Raw genomic sequence first — 20,060 nt, forward strand, 5'->3', positions numbered from 1 at the left:
AGATCACTGTGGGTGAAGACACAGTGGGTGAGGCACCAGTGGGTGAGGACACAGTGGGTGAGGTCACAGTAAGTGAGGACACAGTCAGTGAAGGCACAATGGGTGAGAACACAGTGGGTAAGGACACAGTGGGTGAGGTCACAGTGGGTTTGGCCACAGTAGGTGAGGCCACAGTGGGTGAGGTCACAGGGGTGTGAACAGTGGGTGAAGACATTGTCTGTGAGGACACAGTGGGTGAGGTCACAGTGGGTGAAGACAGTGCTTGAGGTCAGAGTGAGTGAGGACACAGTGGGTGAGGACACAGTAGGTGAGGTCACGTAGATATCACAGTGGATGAGGACACAGTGGGTTTGATCACAGTAGGTGAGGCTAGAGTAGGTGAGGCCAAAGTAGGTGAGGTCAGAGTGGGTGTGTACACAATGAGTGAGAACACAGTGGGTGAGGACAATGTGGGTGAGGTCACAGTGGGTGAGGACACAGTAGGTGAGGTCACAGTGGGTGAGGACACTGAGTTCACAGTGGGTTTGACCACAGTAGGTGAGGCTATAGTGGGTGAGGCCACAGTGGGTAAGGTCACAGTGGGTATGTACACAGTGGGTGAGAACATTGTGGGTGAGTACACAGTGGGTGAGGCCAATGTGGGTGAGGTCACAGTGGGTGAGGACATGGTTGTATCAGAGGCGGTGAGGACACAGTGGGTGAGGCACCAGTGGGTGAGGACATGGTTGTATCAGAGGCGGTGAGGACACAGTGGGTGAGGCACCAGTGGGTGAGGACATAGTGGGTGAGGACACAGTTGTGAAAACACAGTGAGATCACAATGTGTGAAGAAACACTGGGTGAGGACACAGTGCGTGAGGCTACAGTGGCTGAAGTTATGGTTATATCACAGTGGGTGAGGACATGGTGAGGAAACAGTGGGTGAGGCAACAGTGGATGAGGACATGGTGAGATCACAGTGGGTTAGGACTCAGTGAGTGAGGACACAGTGGGTGAGACAACAGTGGTTGAGGACACGGTGATATCACAGTGGGTGGGTACACAATGGTTGAGGACATAGTGTGTGAGGACACAGTCGGTGAGGCAACAGTGGTTGAGGTCAGTGTTTGTGGACACAGTGGGTGAGGTCACAGTGGGTTTGGCCACAGTTGGTGAGGCCATAGTGGGTGAGGCCACCGTGGGTGAAGTCACCGTGGGTGTGTATACAATGGGTGAGGACATTGTGTGTGAGGACACAGTGGGTGAGGACACAGTGTGTGAGGCCACAGTGGGTGAAGCTACAGTGGGTGAGGACACCTGAGATAACAGTGGGTGAGGACACAGTGGTTGTGTACACACTGGGTGAGGACAGAGTGTGTGAGGACACAGTGTGTGAGGACACGGTGCAGCCACAGTGAGTGAGGTCACAGTGGGTATGGACACAGTGGGTGAGGACCCATTTGGTGAGGACACAGTGGGTATGGACATGGTGAGATCACTGTGGGTGAGGACACAGTAGGTTAGGCCACAGCAGGTGAGGTCACAGTGGGTGTGTACACAGTGGGTGAGGACATAGTGTGTGAGAAAATAGTGCGTGAAGCCACAGTGGGTGAGGTTACAGTGGGTGTGGACACAGTGGGTAAGGACACAGTGGGTGAGAACACAGTGGGTGAGTTAACAGTGGGTGAGGACACAATGGTTGAGGTCAGAGTGGATGAGGTCACAGTGGGTGAGGACACAGTGGGTGAGGTCACATTGGGTGAGGTCACAATGGGTGAGGTCACAGTAGGTGAGGTCAAAGTGGATGAAGACTGTGTGAGGGCACAGTGGGTGAGGTCAAGTGGGTAAGGACACAGTGGGTGATGTCACAGTGGGTGAGTTCACAGTGGGTTTGACCACAGTAGGTGAGGCTATAGTGGGTGAAGCCACAGTGGGTGAGGTCACAGTGGGTGAGGACACAGTGGGTGAGGACACATTGGGTGAGGACATATTGGGTGAGGACATGGTTTGAACATGGTGAGATCACAGTGGGTGAGGACACAGTGGGTGAGGCACCAGTGGGTGAGGACACAGTGGGTGAGGGCACAGCGGGTGATGTCACAATCGGTGGTCACAGTGAGTGAGGACACAGTGGGTGAGGACACCTTGAGATCACAGTGGGTGTGTAAACAGTGGGTGAGGACATAGAGTGTGAGGACATACTCAGTGAGGCCACAGATGGTTAGGTCACAGTGGCTGTGGAGACAGTGAGTGAAGACACAGTGGGTGAGGACAAAGTGGGTGAGGACACAGTGGGTGAGGTCACAGTGGGTGAAGACAGTGCTTGAGGTCACAGTGGGTGAGGACAGTGGGTGAGGCCACAGTGAGATCACAGTGGGTGAGGACACAGTGAGTGAGGCACCAGTTGAGGCTGGTGCTGAATGTGTTGTAAGAAAACATGAACTGGCTAAACAACAAGGAAATGACAACGCAAGGAAACAGGAACCCTGGACCTGTGTGTCCTTGGCCTTGGTAGTAAATCTAGACTCTGTTGTAGATCCAGTTTCATACATTGGGATGTCCATCATAACCAGATCTATCTCGATCAGTGGTTCTCAACCTTCCTAATGCCGCGACCCTTTAATACAGTTCCTCATATTGTGGTGACCCCCAACCATAACATTATTTTCGTTGCTACTTCATAACTGTAATTTTGCTACTGTTATGAATCGTCATGTAAATATCTGATATGCAGGATGTATTTTCATTGTTACAAATTGAACATAATTAAAGCATAGTGATTAATCACAAAACAATATGAAATTATATATGCGTTTTCTGATGGTCTTTAGGCGACCCCTGTGAAAGGGTCGTTCGACCCCCAAAGGGGTTTCGAACCACAGGTTGAGAACCACTGGTCTAGATGAAAATGTCAGTAATGATTTAGAAATAATTAAGTTTTGGACACGAGAATGTCGTGATTGGTAACCTGATTGTAATGAATGGAAAAGGCCCTTTCTTTTTCTTTGCTGTGGCCACTATAATTTATGAGAAGCACCAGATAATTAAACTTCAAAATTGTTAGCTCCTCTGATGCAGACAGCCCCTCTGTTCAAACTGTGGGCGAGGATAAGCTATTCTCAAGGCAGCATTCTTGCATCCCCGTTCTCCCTGCTATTTTCAGATGTCTGGGATAGATTGCACCAATGAGTCTCTAGTTAATAGAAAGTTCCCTTCACCCCTCCAATTCAAAAAGCCTCTTTGTGAATCTACCTTTTGCTCTAAGCATGTTTTACAAGCTTGGGATAAATGCAGATGAGACACCTCCCTAGGACATCTGCCAGACTGTTGCCTTGAAAGCAAATGAACTGTCTCAACTTCAGCCCTCACTCCTTCTCCCTTTCCTGTCACCTAGCAACAGCAGACATTACTCTTTAAGGTACAGGCTGCGTTTTGTTCCTGCCCTGTATTGACTAGTGATACACCAGCTGTTTCCTTTTTCTGGAATGTGAAACACTATTCCTTTCTGTATCTCTCCATTTAGTTGTGAATTCTGGCACAGCATGAGTCACTAGCCAAACCCTAACACAGATGTTTGCAGGTGACCCTTGGGAACTCTATCACCATGTCCCCACACAATGGGGGTCAAATACAACCTGTACCTGATTCAGTGCCACATTGGGGGTAAGCAACCCAGGAACATGATGGGGGAACTAACCAAGACACGTCCAGGGGTCTTGTTTCATTAGGTTGTCATCTCATTGTAGTTTAGCCAGTTCACGTTTTCTTCCCTCCCTTTCCTCAGAAACAGCCCACATATTGAAGACACTTTGTTGGGAGTGAGCAGGAGCAAAAGTCATCTGTGTGTTGGTTTTGTATCTTACATATTTCCTGAATATTAGTTATATTAGCTTCTCATACAGTTATTAGGGTTTTCTATGTACAAAATCACATCATCTGCATACAGATAACATTTAGACATTTAAAATTTCTTTTTTCTTGTCTAATTATTCTGAAAAGGACTTCTAGTTTTGACATATAGAGATAGTTACAGGGGAGCCTTTGCCTTGGTCCCAATGTAAGAATAAAAGCTTTGAAATTTTCTCTGTAGCATGATGTCACTTGTGATCTAAAATGTAGCCTATAGTATATTGAAGCCTATCAATTCTACAACTATCTGTTAAAAATTATAATTCTTATGGGATTTTCAATTTTAAAGACTATATTCTGTATCTATTTATATGATGGTATACTTTACCCTGAATTCTGTGGATGAGATGTATCATAGTTATTGGTTTACATATGTTTAACCATCCTTTCATGCTAGATTCTATCCCACTTGATCATGTTAAATGGTCCTTTCAATGTGCTGGTAAGTTTGCTAGTATATTGTTGAGGGTTTTTTCATGTGTGTTCATCAGGGATACTGACCTGTCATTTTGTATGTTTTTACTTGGCTTTGATATGAGTGTAATGGTCACCTCAATAAATCTGTTTGGAAATGTTGCCTCTTCTTTTAATTCTTGGTAGAGTTCAAGAGTTGACTAAAATATATTAATTCTTATTTGAAATTCTGGTAGAATTTACCTTTGAATCCATTGGGTCCTTGGCTTTTACTTCAATAATCTTTTTTTTTTAATTTTGTAGCAATCTAGCAAAGTTGGGAACCAACCCCTAATTTGAGCTCCTACTAAATGGACTGAAAAATACGACTGTTGATCTTCACAGGGCATGGTCATTGTTGAAATAATAGTTGCCTGCAGACCACATATTTCATATGACATCCAAGAGAATGAAACATAACTATGTTTTTTTATATAAAATTCACAAATTACAGTGTGTAACTACATGAACAGTTTTGTATCACTGCTCATGTGTGAATGCATGTATTTTCCATAAGTGAGTGTGCAACTGTGTGTATGTGTGACTCTGTGCATGATTGTGTGTGTCTATGTGACTGTTTCCTCGGTAAGTAGTGAGAGGATGGTGTGGACACTGGGGGTCCCATGGATGCTCCTAGGCTTCCAACATGCTCCCGATGGACATCTGACCCACAGGGAAGCTAGAAGACCTTGGGTCGGGAGGAAAGCTGGAGGGAGGAGTTCTATAATGCACGTCCCAACCCTCAGGGTCACCTGTCCCCACTGTGGGGTTAGCACTGCTTCCTGCAGGACAGCAGGGGTCCCTCATGTGGATGGATGTGGGGGTTCCCTGTGCTTATCAATGTGGACCCAGAGAGGGAGGGTGAGGTCCCCCAGCCCTGAGTGTGCTCAGGGCTTTCAGCAGTGGGAGTGCCCTGGAACTAGGAGGGGAAGGCACATGCAGAGTCAGACACTGAGGGAGCTGTGACCCAGGAGGGATGGATGCAGAACTGTGCACACAGCCCAATCCCAGCAACCCACTTGCAGAATTTACACTCAGCAAAACATTGAAAAGGCTGTGAAAAAAGTCAATTTTAGAATCTGTGAAGGAGACTTCATGAAAAAGCCCAAGTCACTGCCAACATTTCACCTGCAAACAGACAATGTCTCTTCTTCCTTGTTGTCTGCAGTGAGAATATGAGAAGGAAGAATCTTCCCTGGAGGCAGCTGAGAGCTTGAGAGGAAATCCCTCAGCCCAACAGGAAGGCCCTTCCCTCCCCAACTCCCTTTGCCCCTATTGCTGGGGCTGCTTACTGTGCTGGTGGGTCCTGAGCGCCCCCTGGTGTCCGGAGCGCCCCTGGCAGCCCAGGCCCGCTATAGGCTCAGGGAGGTTTGTGTCTGGGCTCACACTGACTGTCCCTCACTGTGTCTCTCACACAGTAATACACAGCTGTATCATCCATGGTCACAGAACTTAGTTGCAGGGAGACCTGGTTCTTGGATGTGTCTCTGGAGATGGAGGTTCGGCTCTTGAGGGAGGGGCTGTAGTAAGTGTTCCCATCATAATCTATGCACCCCATCCACTCCAGCCCCTTCCCCGGAGGCTGGCGGATCCAATTCCAGCAGTAACCACTGGTTGTGATGGAAACTCCATGGTCTGCGCAGGTGACGGAGAGGGTCTGTGAATGCTTCACCCGTCCTGGGCCCCACTCTCGCAGCTGCACCTGGGAAAGGACACCTGGGGACAAGGAGCATCAGTCCCTGTCAGTCACCTGCAGTCACAGCCACCCCATCACCCCTGTCTAACCCCTGAGATCCTCACCTTTGGGGGCTGTCACGAGACACAGGAGAAGACCCAGCAGTCTCATCTTCTTCTAGACCACAGCTGTCTTCCCAGAGACCTCAGCCCTGTGTGAGGAGAGAGCTGTGAGCCTGCACAGCCCAGAAGAGGATTTACCTTGGAGCTTAACAGAAATTTGCATGTGGGGCAGCCTTTCCTATAAGTGTGGGGTCTGAGGCTAAACTGCCCTGGCCTTTCTGGGGCCCAAGTCGGGGCATCTCTTTCGTTGACCTCACTCATCATGTAAGTCAGGGACTTTGTCCACTTGGGTCATTAAGCTGATTGGAATTCAGTCAAGGACAACCTCACCTGAGCATAAGAAGAAATGTTGGACTAGATGAATATGTTACATTGGTAAGTTCTCATTAATCTTTCAAACGAATTTAATAGGGTTTAGCATTTGTTTAAATTCTGAAATCCGACACATATATCATTGTCATTTTATACTCTAATTATGTTTACTTTAGTGTAAAAATATAAAAAAACAGCCATATTTAATGGCATGTTTTCTTCATTTCTTCACTTTGATATGAGTACCTGCTTCACAAGCACCAGAAAGGGAGATCCTTGATCCTTAATGTTGGAACTTTTTATTGAGTTATATCACACTGTGCAAACTCTTTCCTTATGGAAGCACAGGGAATATTGCAAAGATCCCAAACTAATCACATCAGAAAGAATCATGTTTTAACCTGGAGAAGAGATAATAAATGAAAGTAGTGATTATGCATGTGCATAATTGAGAATCTTTTATATGTTGAAATGATATGGCAGCCTGTTAACTGACCTGATTTCTCAGTCTAGTGTTAATCAGTGATTTCGGGGTTTAAGTGAGGGAAACTGGAGAATTCCTAGCATACATTTTCTCACAGGAAAAGGAATTTCAACCTTGTCAGGAAACCCTCATTCCCAGCCTCCCTGCGCCCCATCTCTGTGGATGCTCACTGTGGTCAGAGGGTGCCCGTCTATCCCCCATGACATACAACATCCTTGATGTATAGTGAGCACATTCTCCCATCAGGCACATTATTCAGAAAGATATTCTCCTGCTAAGCTAGTTATTTAATGTCCATGATGGAGTATTTGGTGGCACAATTGCTTTTACTTATATTAACGTTCAATTCATCATTATTGTCTTTAATGCAACCTGTTTGGGGTGATTTTACAAAGAACTCCCCAGAAAATGCTGAGCCTCCACTGTCCATGTGGATTGGCTACAGCAGCCACAGGGACTGGAGCAGGTTCTGGTACCAGAGGGGAGCGCTGCTGGGAAGCTACCCATAAATCTGGATGTGACTGTGGAACTGGGTGAGGGGTGGAAGCTGGACTGTGTTGAGTCACATGACAGAAATATGCCTGATGTTCAGGACAGAGAGCTACTGGACATGTGGGTCTAAAGCATCCTCCAGTGAAAGCCCAGAAGGAAGTGCAGGGCATGATAGAGACAATTTGTAAGACCGGAGGAAATTCCAGAATATTTATGAGCAGGAGTTTCTTAGAAATTGAAAACTTAAAAATTCAGCAGGAAGGGAATAAGAGAAATAAGGGACATGTCATTGGACATTGAAATCACAACTGCCACACCTAAGAGTTGTTACAAGGCCTTCCAAACAGCTTATGGTTTTGGAGAGGGGAGAGATGCCTCCCAGGACAATGGATCAGGACCCTGTCCAATTCTATGGTCATCAGCACCATCACCATCATCACCGCCACCATTATCATCATATGGGTATTTATAATTATTTTTTTAGTTACAATAGACGCTGTTGTTGTATATACATAATGACCATTTGTCTCAATGTTTGCTCAATTTTTTAATTGTGAATGAAATATGTAGCCATACTTTATTTTCTTTTTTGTTCGATTGTTGAAAACTAATGGATCCTTCCTGCCCCACCTAGGAATCTGAAAAGAAAGGTTGGGTCTCCTCTCCAGATGTCAATAAGAGGTTGAACCCACACAAGCCCCTGGAAGCAGGATTCCTCCCCCTGCCCCACCACATCGACAAAATAAAATTCCTCAGTCAGTCCCCTTTCCTGGCTCCATCAAAGCAAGTCTGACTTCCTGAAGGGCCTTTCCTGTACTTCTCAGAGATTTCAACTCTGTGCATAATAAGCATTCCATGTCCCTTGGTGTGTGTGTTAATCATCATCCTGGTCGTCCATACCAAGCCGCCGTGGAATCCCCTGCTTCTGCTTGGCATCACCTACCCCTGGTGCTATGAGCATGGTGCCAAGTCAATGACTGTCACCGCAGGGGTCTTTCTTCTCTAGCTTTGCACTCATAGTCTTCTGGTGCCTGCTGTCCAGAACACACGAGTTCTGTTTCTAGCTGGCTTGGACCCTGAGATGCGTGGAGCTGAGCACTGTTGAGTCAGGAGAGACTCTGGTTAGATTTAGCTGATGCAGGTCAGACATTTGATGATGAATTGTCATTTGGGCTCAGGAGTCTCAGAAAGACACTCTGCAGTTTCTCCACGTGAGAAAGTTGTCTCTGTTTACAACAGACTTTCTAACTCAGAGACGTCAGAGGTAAGTGCAGAGTCAGGAATACAGAGGTTCCCTGAGGGAAACTGTGACATGAAGGGGAAACCAGCCCAAACCTGCAACTGCACCTGCTGCTGGGATGGTGCTTGTGTTCACAGACCCTGAACGCCCCCTTGTGGTCACAGCTTCTGCTGCAGGGAAGTTTGTGTCTGGGCCACACTGACTTCCCCTCACTGTGTGTCTTGCACAGTGATACATGGCCGTGTCCTGGGCTTTCAGGCTGTTCATTTGCAGATGCAGCATGTTCTTGGAGTTGTCTCTGGAGATGGTGAATCGGCCCTTCACAGAGTTGGCACAGTGTGGGGCACTTCCATCAGGATGTATTTGACATAACCACTCCAGACCCTTCCCTGGAGCCTGGCGGACCCAGTGCATCCAGTTGCTACTGAAGGTGAATCCAGAGGCTGCACAGGAGAGTTTCAGAGACCCCCCAGGCAGCACCAAGCCTCCCCCAGACTCCACCAACTGCACCTCACACCAGACACCTGCAAATACAGAGACATCTTGGTCAGGAAACTCTCACACGTCCACTGTTTCTCTCATTCACATCCACTCACATACTCAGTCTTTCTTTTTCTTCATAAATTACCTCTTAAAAGAGCCACAATAAAAACCCAGCTGAGCCAAAACCCCATGGTGAGTGGTCTGTGTTCAGTCCTGATCAGGGAATGGGAACACCTGGGGATACCGGGGCTGGGCTCTTGTCCCAGAGCTGCAGGGTCAGGGCTGGGCTGGCTTTTATGAGCAGAGGGGTTCCTATTTGCATGTCTTCCTGCTATATAGGAAGCTCTGGGGTTGGATGCTGGTACAAATGACACCATATCAGAATGTGACATGTCCAAGGATGCATGTATGTTAAATAATTCCCAGCATCTGGCCTATGGTCTCCACATGGGGACCAGTTACTCCAGCTCACCTGCCCCAAAAAACAGAAAGATTAAAAATGATGGATTCCTTCGACAGTCACCAGTAATGAAAAGAAAGAGAAATTAACCTTCAAATCGGATAAGTAAAAGTGCAGCAGGTTCGTGTTCAGGAGATGGGAAGTTCCAGTCAACACTATTTACCCTACAAAGTGATCAGGGGATAAACCAAGACAAGAGTGTGAGCCTAGAGCCAGTGGGTCAAGTGGTGGGGGAGAGAAGAATGTCTGTGTGGGTCCCTGGGAACCAGAAGCATGTAGTATAGAGACAGAGCTCCCGGGTCCTATTCCTTCAGGGAAGTTTGGTGCTGGATGTGTAGCACCTGCACTGCTTCCTTTGTGGTGTTTATTCTCTAGACTCTGTTGTAGATTCAGTTTCACACATTGTTGGGATATAGAAGAATCTCCCTCATGACCAGGTGTGCTTAAGGGTTAGATGTGGGTAATGATTGAGGAATAATGAAGACTAGGTTATGAAAATAAATTGTTATTGGAAATCTGATGTCTGCATGTGACCCTTGGGACCGCTGTCACCATGTCCTGGCTCAGCTTCAGGTCTCCTGTCTGTGACCTGTCCTGGGGTGTTCACAGCTGCATGCACCTGTGAGAGGGTTGCTGGTGGATAAAGGGGGGCAGGTGGCTTTTACAGGGTCTGATCTGCTCTTGATGCTGTGGGAACAGCTGGGGAGAGTCAGCAGGGCTCTGGCCATGGAGCTCAGGGACTCAGACAGAACTAGGGAGGATGTGGACAGTGGAAGGCAGCCTGGGAGATTTTCTTCTTCTTGAATTTTGAGAATATTTTGAGAAACATCAGTGTTAGTGCTTTTTTGAATGCCTGGTGAGATTAACCTGTGAAGTCATCTGGTGCAGGACTTTTGTTTGCTGGGAGTTTTTTAATTCTTGATTTCATTTCATTAGATTAATTTGGTATATTTAGATTTTCTTATTGTTTCTGATTCAGTTTTGAAAGGATATATGTTCCTAGAAATTTAGCATTTTCACCCATGTTTTCCAATACGTTGATGTATGGATGTTCATAATAGTTTATTATAACCCTTTCTATTTCTATGGTGTTAGTTGTTACTTCACTTTTATTTTTCATTTTATTTATTTGTGTCATCTCTCTTTATTTCTTGACTAGTCTGTTTAAAAGTTTGTCAATCTAGTCTATGTTTTTAAAGAACCAACTCTTGGTTTCATTAATTTCCTTAGACTGTGTTTTGTTTATTTCCTCTATGGTCTTTATTATTTCTTTCCTTGTTCTCACTCCAGGTTTTTTACCCCATTCCTTTAGGTGTAGAGTTAGATTGGTATCCTTGTTCCTGTTTCCTGAGGTGGGCTTGTGCTGGTTTGGATTTCCCTATTATAACTGCTTGTTCTGTGTCCCATAGTTTTGGTTGTTGTGTTCTCATTTTCATTTGTTTTAAGGTAACTTTGAGTTCTTCCTTGGACTCTCTGATAACCCATTCATTGTTCAGTAACATGTTCCTTAGTCTCACTGACTTTGTGTGTTTCTCTGTTTTTTATTTCTTCTTCTTGTGGTTGACTTATAATTTCATAACATTATAGTCAGAGAAGGTGCTCAATATGGTTTCAATCTTCTTAAACTTATTGAGTTTTGCTTCGTGTACTAACATGTGGTCTATCCTAGAAAATTTTTCATGTTTCATGTGCACATGGAAAGAATGTATATTCTGCTGCTTTGGGGTGGAATGCTCTGAAGATTTCAATTAAATCCATCTGCTTTAGTATGTGATTGAAGATCTGTGTTTTCTTGTTGATTTCCTGTCTGGAACATCCATCCATTGATGTCAATGGGGTGTTAAAGTCCAATACAATGTAAGTATTCCTGTCAATCTCTCCCTTCATGTTCTTCAAGATTTGATTTTTTAAAATGTATTTTTATTGATTTCAGAGTGGAAGGGAGAGGGAGAGAGAGAAAGAAACGTCAACGATGAGAGAAAATCATTGATCGGCTAACCTTGGCCTGCTCTGGGGAAAGAGGATGAAATATGGGCATGTGCCCTGACTGGGAATCCAACTGTGACATCCTGATTCATAGGTCAGAACTCAACCACTGAGCTACACAGGCCAGACTCAAGATTTTCTTTACATATTTAGGTCCTCCTTTGTTGGGTTTATAAATGTTTACCAGCGTTATACCCACTTCTTGGATTGCTCCTTTTGTTATTATGTAGGGTATTTCTTTGTCTCTTTTTATAGTCTTTGTTTCAAAGTCTGTTTTGCCAGATATAAGTATTGCTGCCCCAGTTTTCTTTTGTTTTTTCTTTTTCATTTCCATTTGCATGAAATTTCTTTTTTCAGCCTTTACTTTTCTCTGTGTGTATCTTTCATTCTGGAGTATGTCAGTTGTGGACAGCATAGATGTGAGTCTTGCTTTCTTATCCGATCAGCTACCCTAAGTCTTTTGATTGTAGCATTTAAGCCATCTACATTTAAAGCAATTATTGATTAGTACATGCTTTTTTGCCAGGAAGTCCCTTCCTTCCCCACCTCCCTCTGCCCTTGATCCTGGGGCTGTTCTCTGGGCTTCAGGGATCAGGAGCGCTCCCTGGTGTCTTGAGCACCCACTATAACCAGCCCTGCTGTCTCCCTCAGGGCGGTTTGTGTCTGGGCTCACACTGACTTCCCCTCACTTTGTCTAGCACAGTAATACATGGCCATGTCCTTGGCTCTCAGGCTGTTCAATGGGAAATAAACCAGGCTCTTGGATGTGTCCCTGGTGGTGCTGAGTCTGGATTTCTGTGTGGGGTTATAGTTTGTACACCCATAACCTCATATAACCCCAACCCACTCCAGACCCTTTCTCAGAGCCTGGCAGGTCCTGTTCACATAATAGCACATTAGAGAGAATCCAGAGACAGTGCAGTTGAGGGTGAGGGTCTGTGAAGGGTTCACCAGTCCTGGGCCCGACTCCTGCAGCTGCACCTGGGACAGGACACCTGTGGACAAGGAGCATCAGTCCCCGTCAGTCACATGCAGTCACAGCCATCCCATGACCCCTGTCTGACCCCTGAGACCCTCATATTGATAGGTTGTCACCAGGCACAGGACAAGACCCAGCAGTCTCATCATCTTCTAGACCACAGCTCTGCCTTCCCAGAGACCTCAGCCCTGTGTGAGGGGAGAGCTGTGAGCCTGCACAGCCCAGGAGAGGATTTAAACTGGAGTTTGAACAGACATTTGCATATGAGGAAGCATTTTCCATCTAAGTAGAGGGACTGAGGTCTGTATTCCCTGATCATTTTGGGGTCCATGTTGGGGCATCTCTTTCCTTGACCTCACTCACCATGTAAGTCAGGGACAGGGAACTACCTGGGTCATGAAGCACATTGGAATTAGGTCAAGGACAACCTCACCTGAGCAGAACAAGAAATGTTGAACTAGATAGGTTTCATTGGTAAATTCTCATTCATCTTTCAAACAAATTTAATAGGGTTTAGCATTTGTTTAGCTTTTGATTCCAACAAATACATATATCTACAAGTAATAAATGTTTATCATTGTCATTTTATATGCTAATTATGTTTACCTGGTTTAAAATATTTTAAAAAGAAAGCACAGCCATATTTTTTGTCACATTGTCGTCATTTCTACTTTCATATGAATACCTGCTTCCCAACCACAAGAAAAAGGGAGACCCTTGATTCTTGATGTTGGAACACTTAATGTGACACACTGTGCAAACTCTTCCCTTATGCAAACCATGGCATATTGCAGACACCCTAAAATAACCACATCTGAAATAATCATGTTTTAACCTGGATAAAAGATAAGAGATCAAGGGAGTGGTTATGCATGTGTACCACTGAGAATCTTTCATATCTTGAAAAATATATGAGGCCTGTTAAGTGACCTGATTTCTCAGTCTAGTGTTGTCAGTGATGTTGGGGATCAGTAAGGGAAATTGGAGAATTCCTAGCACACATTTTCTCATAGGAAGGGGAACTTCAAACTTGTCAGGAAACCCTCATCCAAGCCTCCCTCTGCCCTGTCCCTGGGGATGCTCACTGTAGTCAGAGGGTGCTTGGCTCTCCCCCTAACATACCACATCCTTAATGTGCAATGCACACATTCTGCACCAGGCACATAATTCAAAAATATATTCTCTTCCTAAGCTAATAATTTAATTTCATTGATGGAATATTTGGAGGGACAAATGTTTTTCATTTTATTACAGTTCAATTCATCAGTATTTTCTCTGATGGGTCTGGATATGGGTGATTTTTACAAAGAACTCCCCAGAAAATGCTGAGCCTCCACTGTCCATGTGGATTGGCTACAGCAGCCACAGGGACTAGAGCAGGTTCTGGTACCAGAGGGGAGCGCTGCTGGGAAACTACCCATAAATCTGGACATGACTGTGGAACTGGGTGAGGGGAGGAAGCTGGACTTGTTTTGAGTCACATGACAGAAATATGCCTGATGTTCAGGACAGAGAGTTACTGGACATGTGGGTTTAAAGCCTCCTCCAGTGAAGGCCCGGAAGGAAGTGCATGGCATGAGAGAGACAGCTTGTATCCTCATAGGAAATACCTGAATATTAATGAACAGGAGTGTGTGAGAAATAGAAACGTTAAAGATCAGGCAGGCAGGGAACAAGAGAAATAAGGAATGTGTCATTGCAAACTGGTGGGAAGGGGATCCCTGTTTCCTACATGCACATTCTCACAGTGTCTCTGTTCTAGAAGGTAACACCTTCCCAGATCCAGGGGATATGCACTTGGACACCTTTAGGATCATTACTGATCTGGTCTCAACATAGATTACGGAAGCTGCATAATTCATTGGGTCCCATTTATGAAATTTCTTAACATTTACTGGGAAGAGTGGACACTCCTCACTGGAAGAGCCGTAGTGATTGTGTGTTTGTACAAGGAGCCTTCATTTCATTGGACCAGGGCCCCTGTCTCAGTCAATAGTCATCATCATCATCCTCATTTTATGCTCCTCCTCTTCCCCCTCCTCCTCCTCCCTGTTATAATCAATCGTTTTCTATTCATTTATATAGATATGGTTGTTGTTCACACATAATGACCCTCGGCCTCATTTTTATGGTTATTATGTGGATTTGGTAGCCACACTGTATATTATTTTATGTTTCACTGCTGACAACTGATGTCTATGTCCTGCCTCTTCTCCATCAGCCCCAAGGAGACTCTGATACGAAAGGTTTGTGCTCCTCTTCATTTGTCACCAAGAGGTTGGAACCACACGAGGAAGCAGAATTCTGCCCACTGGCCCCCCCACCTCACAGAAAATAAAAGCCTCTTTTCCTGCCTCTATCCAAGCACCTTTGACTTCCTGGAGGACCTTTCCTGCGCCTCCCAGAGATTTCAACTATGAGCACAATGATCACTCCATGTCCCTTGGTGTGTGTGTTTGTCTTCGCCTGGACATCTGTACAAGCTGCTGTGGGTCCCCCTGCTTCTGCCTGGTGTCACCTACTCTTGGTGCAATGAGCATGACTATTAGTCAGTGACCATCACCACCTGGGGTCCTTCTTCTCCGGCGTTGGGGTCACACCCCTCTGGTGCCCACTGTCCAGCGCACATGTGTCCTACTGCTGCCTGGCTGGGGCCCTGAGCTGTGTGGGGCTGAGCTGCCCTGTTGAGTCAGCAGAGCCTCTGGTTGGACTTAGGCGCCTTGGGAAGAATTTTTTATCATTAATTGGTACTTGATACAGAGTGTCTGAAAAATAAATCTCTGCAGTTTGTGCATGTGAGAAAGTTGTCTCTCTTTACTACAGACATTCTAACTCAGAGACATCACAGGTAAGTGCACTGTCAGGAATCCAGAAGTTCCCTGAGGGAAACTGTGACATGAAGAGGAATCCACACAGGAAACCAACCCAAACCTCCAACTGCACATGCTGATGGGATGGTCCTTGTGTTCACAGACCCTGAGCGCCCCCTGGTGGTCACAGCTTCTGCTGCAGGGAGGTTTGTGTCTGGGCTCACACTGACTTCCCCTCACTTTGTGTCTGACTCTCTCACACAGTAATACAAGGCCATTTCCTCTGCTCTCAGGCTGTTAATTTGCAGATACAGCATGTTCTTGGCATTGTCTCTGGAGGTGGTGAATTGGTCCTTCACAGAGTCTGCATAGTATGAGCCACTTCCATCAGGATTAATATGTGAGACCCACTGCAGCCCCTTCCCTGGAGCCTGGCGGACCCAGTGCATCCAGTAGCTACTGAAGGTGAATCCAGAGGCTGCACAGGAGAGTCTCAGAGACCCCCAGGCTTCACCAAGCCTCCTCCAGACTCCACCAGCTGCACCTCACACTGGACACCTGCAAACACAAAGACATCCTGGTCAGGAAACGCTGACCTGTATACTGTTTGTCTCACTCATACCCACTCACATACTCAGTGTTTCTCATTCTCCATAAATTACCTCTTAAAATAGCAACAAGGAAAACCCAGCTGAGCCCCAAACCCATGGTGAGTGGTCTGTGTTCAGACTTGATCAGGGAATGGGAACACCTTGGGATGCTGGGGCTGGGCTCCTGTCTCAGAGCTGCAAGGTCAGGGCTGGGCTGGTTTTTATGAGCAGAGGAAGACCTATTTGCATGTCCTCCTGCTATATAGGGAGATCTGGGGTTGGATTATGACAGAAAGGACATGGTCCCAGAGTGTGACATGTCCAAGCATGCATGTCTGTGAAGAATTACTCCCCACATCTGGGCCTGTTCTCTCCCCACTAGACCCAAAACTCCAGGAGACCTTTACAGACCCAAGAGATAAAATTGTCATAAAAAGAAAAAGAGGAGGTTTAAAATGAGAGATTCCTTTGACAGTCACCAGTAATAACAACCAAGAGAAATAAACCCTCACAACCCAAGAAAGAAGTAAAAGTGCAGGAGATTCATGTTCAGGAGACAGAAAGTACCACCTGACACTTTTTCCCCCTACAAAGTGATCTGAGGATAAACAGACCAAAGTGTGAGCCTAGAGCCTGTGGACTGAGTGTTGGGGAGAGAGGAGCATCTGTGTGGGTCCATGAGAACCAGAAGCATGGACGATAGAGACACAGACAGAGCTCTCGCGTCCTATTCCTTCAGGGGAGTTTGGTGCTGAACCTGTAGCAGCTGCACTGCATCTTTAGTGGTGTTTATTCTTTAGTGTCTGTTTTAGATCCAGTTTCATATGTTGGTATATAGAAGAATCTCCAGCATGACCAGGTGTGTTTAGCGGAAGATGTTGGAATGGATTTGGGAATAATTAAGCTGAATTTATGAAATCTTGTTATTGGAAACCTGATGGATGCATGTGACCCTTGGGACTGCTGTCACCGTGTCCCCACATGACAGGGGTCAAATGGAGCCTGCACCTGACTCAGTGCCACATTGAGGGGAAAGCTATCTGAGACCATGATGGGGGATTAACCAAGACCGAGGACACATGTGTCCAGGATTCTTGTTTCATTAGGTTATGATCTCCTTGACATTTAGCCAGTTCAAGTTTTCTTTCCTCATTTTCTTCTGAAACAGCCCCACAAATGTTTAGAGTCTTAAAGACACTTTGTTGAGAGGGTGCAGAAACACAAGCCATTTTTGTGTAGATTTTGTATGTTACATCTTTCCTGAATTTTAGTTCTTTTAGCCCCTCATACAGTTTTTAAGGTTTTCTATGTACAAGATCATGTCATCTGTATAAAGATAAGGCGAAGCATTTTAACTTGTTTCTTTATTATTTAAACATTTAGATTTTTTTCTTGTCCAATTATTCTGACATGGACTTCTAGTTTTGATGAATAGAAGTAGTCATGGGTGACCCTTGTCTCGGTCGTGATGTAAGAAGTATAACTTTGACATTTTCTCTGTGTAAAATGATGTCCCTTGGTGGCTTCTCAAATGTGACCTTTATTACATCGAGGTCCATCCCTTCTATACCTGATATGCTAAGAATTTTAATTCTGTATCAATTTTCCATTTTAAAGACTTTATTCTGAATCTATTTATGTGATGGTATACTTTATCTTTCATTCTGTGGATGAGGTGTATAATAATTACTGGTTTATGTGCTGGCCTGCATATCTGGCACTTCGGCTAGGCGGGGCATGCTGTACTCTCTGTTCCCAGAACACATAGATAGGAAGGTAGTCACTGTACTGATGCTGTACTGTGTAGGGAAAAATTGTGTAAACAAGGCTTTGTAACTAACTTTGTGGTTTTTGCAAATAAAAACGCTGTAACTCCTGTAGTCGGTGCTGCAGTTCAGCCTCTGCTTCGGCAGGGTGCTATAACTATAGTCGCTGGCCAGCTTAATAAAGGCTCCTAAATCTTGATCTGAATCCCTGGTGGTCATCTCCGCATTACATTTGGAGGCGCCAGTGAGATCCACTCCAGCCGAGTTGCCGGTGGACACCCTGGACGCCCCAGACGAGGACACTCCAATCTCAGTCCCGGGTCCCAGGGAGGGGAGTGTTTTCCTCCCAAAACTGCAATCCAAAAACGACGAGCCACCTGGACCTCCAGTGGGGAGGTAAGAATCTGGTATCTGTCTGTGGAACGTTCCCTTTAGGACTCAAAGAGGGTTGGACACAGCGGAACCTCGGAGTCCGACCACCTGGACGCGATGGTGTCTGGGGGTCCTGGTCTGGGCAACCTTAGGTTGCATTTGTCTGGTTTGTTTTGTCTTTGTTATTTGTTGTCTTTGTCTTCTTCAAAATGGGTCAGGGTCAGTTGTCTTCGTCGACCCCCTGATAATGTTTTCTTGAGAATTTTCAGGACTTCAAGAGACGCGGAGAGGACTACATCACCCCCGTTAATTATTTTGATTTACAGACATTTTATTCCCTCAGGCCCACTCCAAGTGAGTGAAAGGAGAGCTTGATCACCTCTCCAGAAGTCAATGACTCCCTCAGGCAAATTAATCAGGAATCAGGTGGACTGTTTAAACTCTGAGTAAACATCTGGTAGAAGTCAAAAACTCGGACTGTCTGGTGTATGAATGTAAGTGTAATAGTCTGTGTGAAGCGAAAGCTACTTTGTGCCATCTGGCTGTACACATGAAAGTATTTTCTCTGTTGTTTAATTTATTTATTAAAGATAGGGCAAACCCTGCTATAGGGGGAAGACAGTAGAGAACTTCTAATTGCTTTTCCCTGATGTATAATTTTGCTGTGTTAGGTTAAAATTTTAGAAGTCTAAGGTTAATTTAAAGGTATAAAATTTGTGAAGGGTGTAACCCAGAGAATTTTAAACAAAGGCTTGTTAGGTTAAGATTAGCACATTTTCTCATGGCCTGTGTAGGGTGAGGGGGAGAGACTGCTGGATTTTTATCATGTAGTCCTGAGACCTGTGACCTACCTTCCCTTCCTGATAGATTTACAGTGGGTCTCTGTTGGGGACAGCATCCGCTCTGACTGGGGGAGGAAGAGAGCTGAAAACTGCTCCAGAGCGGGTGTGAGATGGAGTAGTGGCAGTAGGATTTGCTAGATAGGGTAGTAGGCTCTCAGCCTGCTAAGATGGAGGAGGCTTAGGTTGGGGGACAGGGGGATAGTCAGAGAGGTCAAAAGCAGTAAAAGAGGAGAAGGATTTGAGCTTCTGGGGCTTAGAGTAAAGAAGGAAAAATCTAGGAGGGAGAGCAGCTAAGGACAGAGTAAATGGTTAATGCAGAAAAGGGTGGAGGGCATTGGCAGGGAGAGATTTTTTTAGTTGATTTTTACTTATCTGAGCTATGCTGGACTCAAGGCCGCAAGCTGCTACTAAGCACAACAAGTTTCTCTCTGCCCTGTTTTGTCCTCTTTAACCCTTCCAATACTAAATTAGACTAATACAATATACTTAAAATTTCATAAAGGTTAACCTAAGAAATGTTGGCTGTTTAATTTATAGTAATCATTAAAGGATTGGGGTTTCTAAGAATAAGGAATTACTGAGTAGAAGGTCTGAGGCATAGTTATACATTTTTAAAGGACATAGAAAGAAGGTTTAAAGGCTAATTTGTCTCTTTTTTATTTTATTTTTATTTTATTTTATTTTTTAATTAAATCTTTATTGTTAAGATTATTACATTGGTTCCTCTTTTTTCCCACCATAACTCCCCTCCACCCAGTTCCCACCCCACCCTCAGCCCTCAATCCCCACCCACTGTCCTCATCCATAGGTGCACGATTATTGTCCAATCTCTTCCCTCACCCCCATACCCCTTTCCCCCCAAGAATAGTCAGTCCATTCCCTTTCTATGTCCCTAATTCTGTTATAATCACCAGTTCATACTGTTCATCAGATTATTTATTCACTTGATTTTTAGATTCACTTGTTGATAGATGTGCATTTGTTGTTCATAATTTGTATCTTTACCTTCTTCTTCTTCTTCTTCTTCTTCTTCTTCTTCTTCTTCTTCTTCTTCTTCTTCTTCTTCTTCTTCTTCTTCTTCTTCTTCTTCTTCTTCTTCTTCCTCT

The 20,060-nt window shown here is 45.1% G+C and overlaps 2 gene segments (V, D, J or C); both read right to left on the reverse strand.

Moving 5' to 3' along the window:
- Positions 1-1,653: 1,653 nt before the first annotated feature.
- LOC132222670 (immunoglobulin heavy variable 4-30-4-like) lies at positions 1,654-6,230 on the reverse strand. The segment is given in 3 exon segments: positions 1,654-1,790; positions 5,734-6,057; positions 6,142-6,230. Coding segments are annotated over 3 exon segments (507 nt in total).
- Positions 6,231-8,300: 2,070 nt separating this feature from the next.
- On the reverse strand, positions 8,301-9,403 carry LOC132222671 (immunoglobulin heavy variable 3-74-like). The segment is given in 3 exon segments: positions 8,301-8,377; positions 8,870-9,190; positions 9,295-9,403. Coding segments are annotated over 3 exon segments (444 nt in total).
- Positions 9,404-20,060: the final 10,657 nt, after the last annotated feature.

This window comes from Myotis daubentonii, chromosome 20, assembly GCF_963259705.1.
Source record: "Myotis daubentonii chromosome 20, mMyoDau2.1, whole genome shotgun sequence".
Classification (NCBI taxonomy): domain Eukaryota; kingdom Metazoa; phylum Chordata; class Mammalia; order Chiroptera; family Vespertilionidae; genus Myotis; species Myotis daubentonii.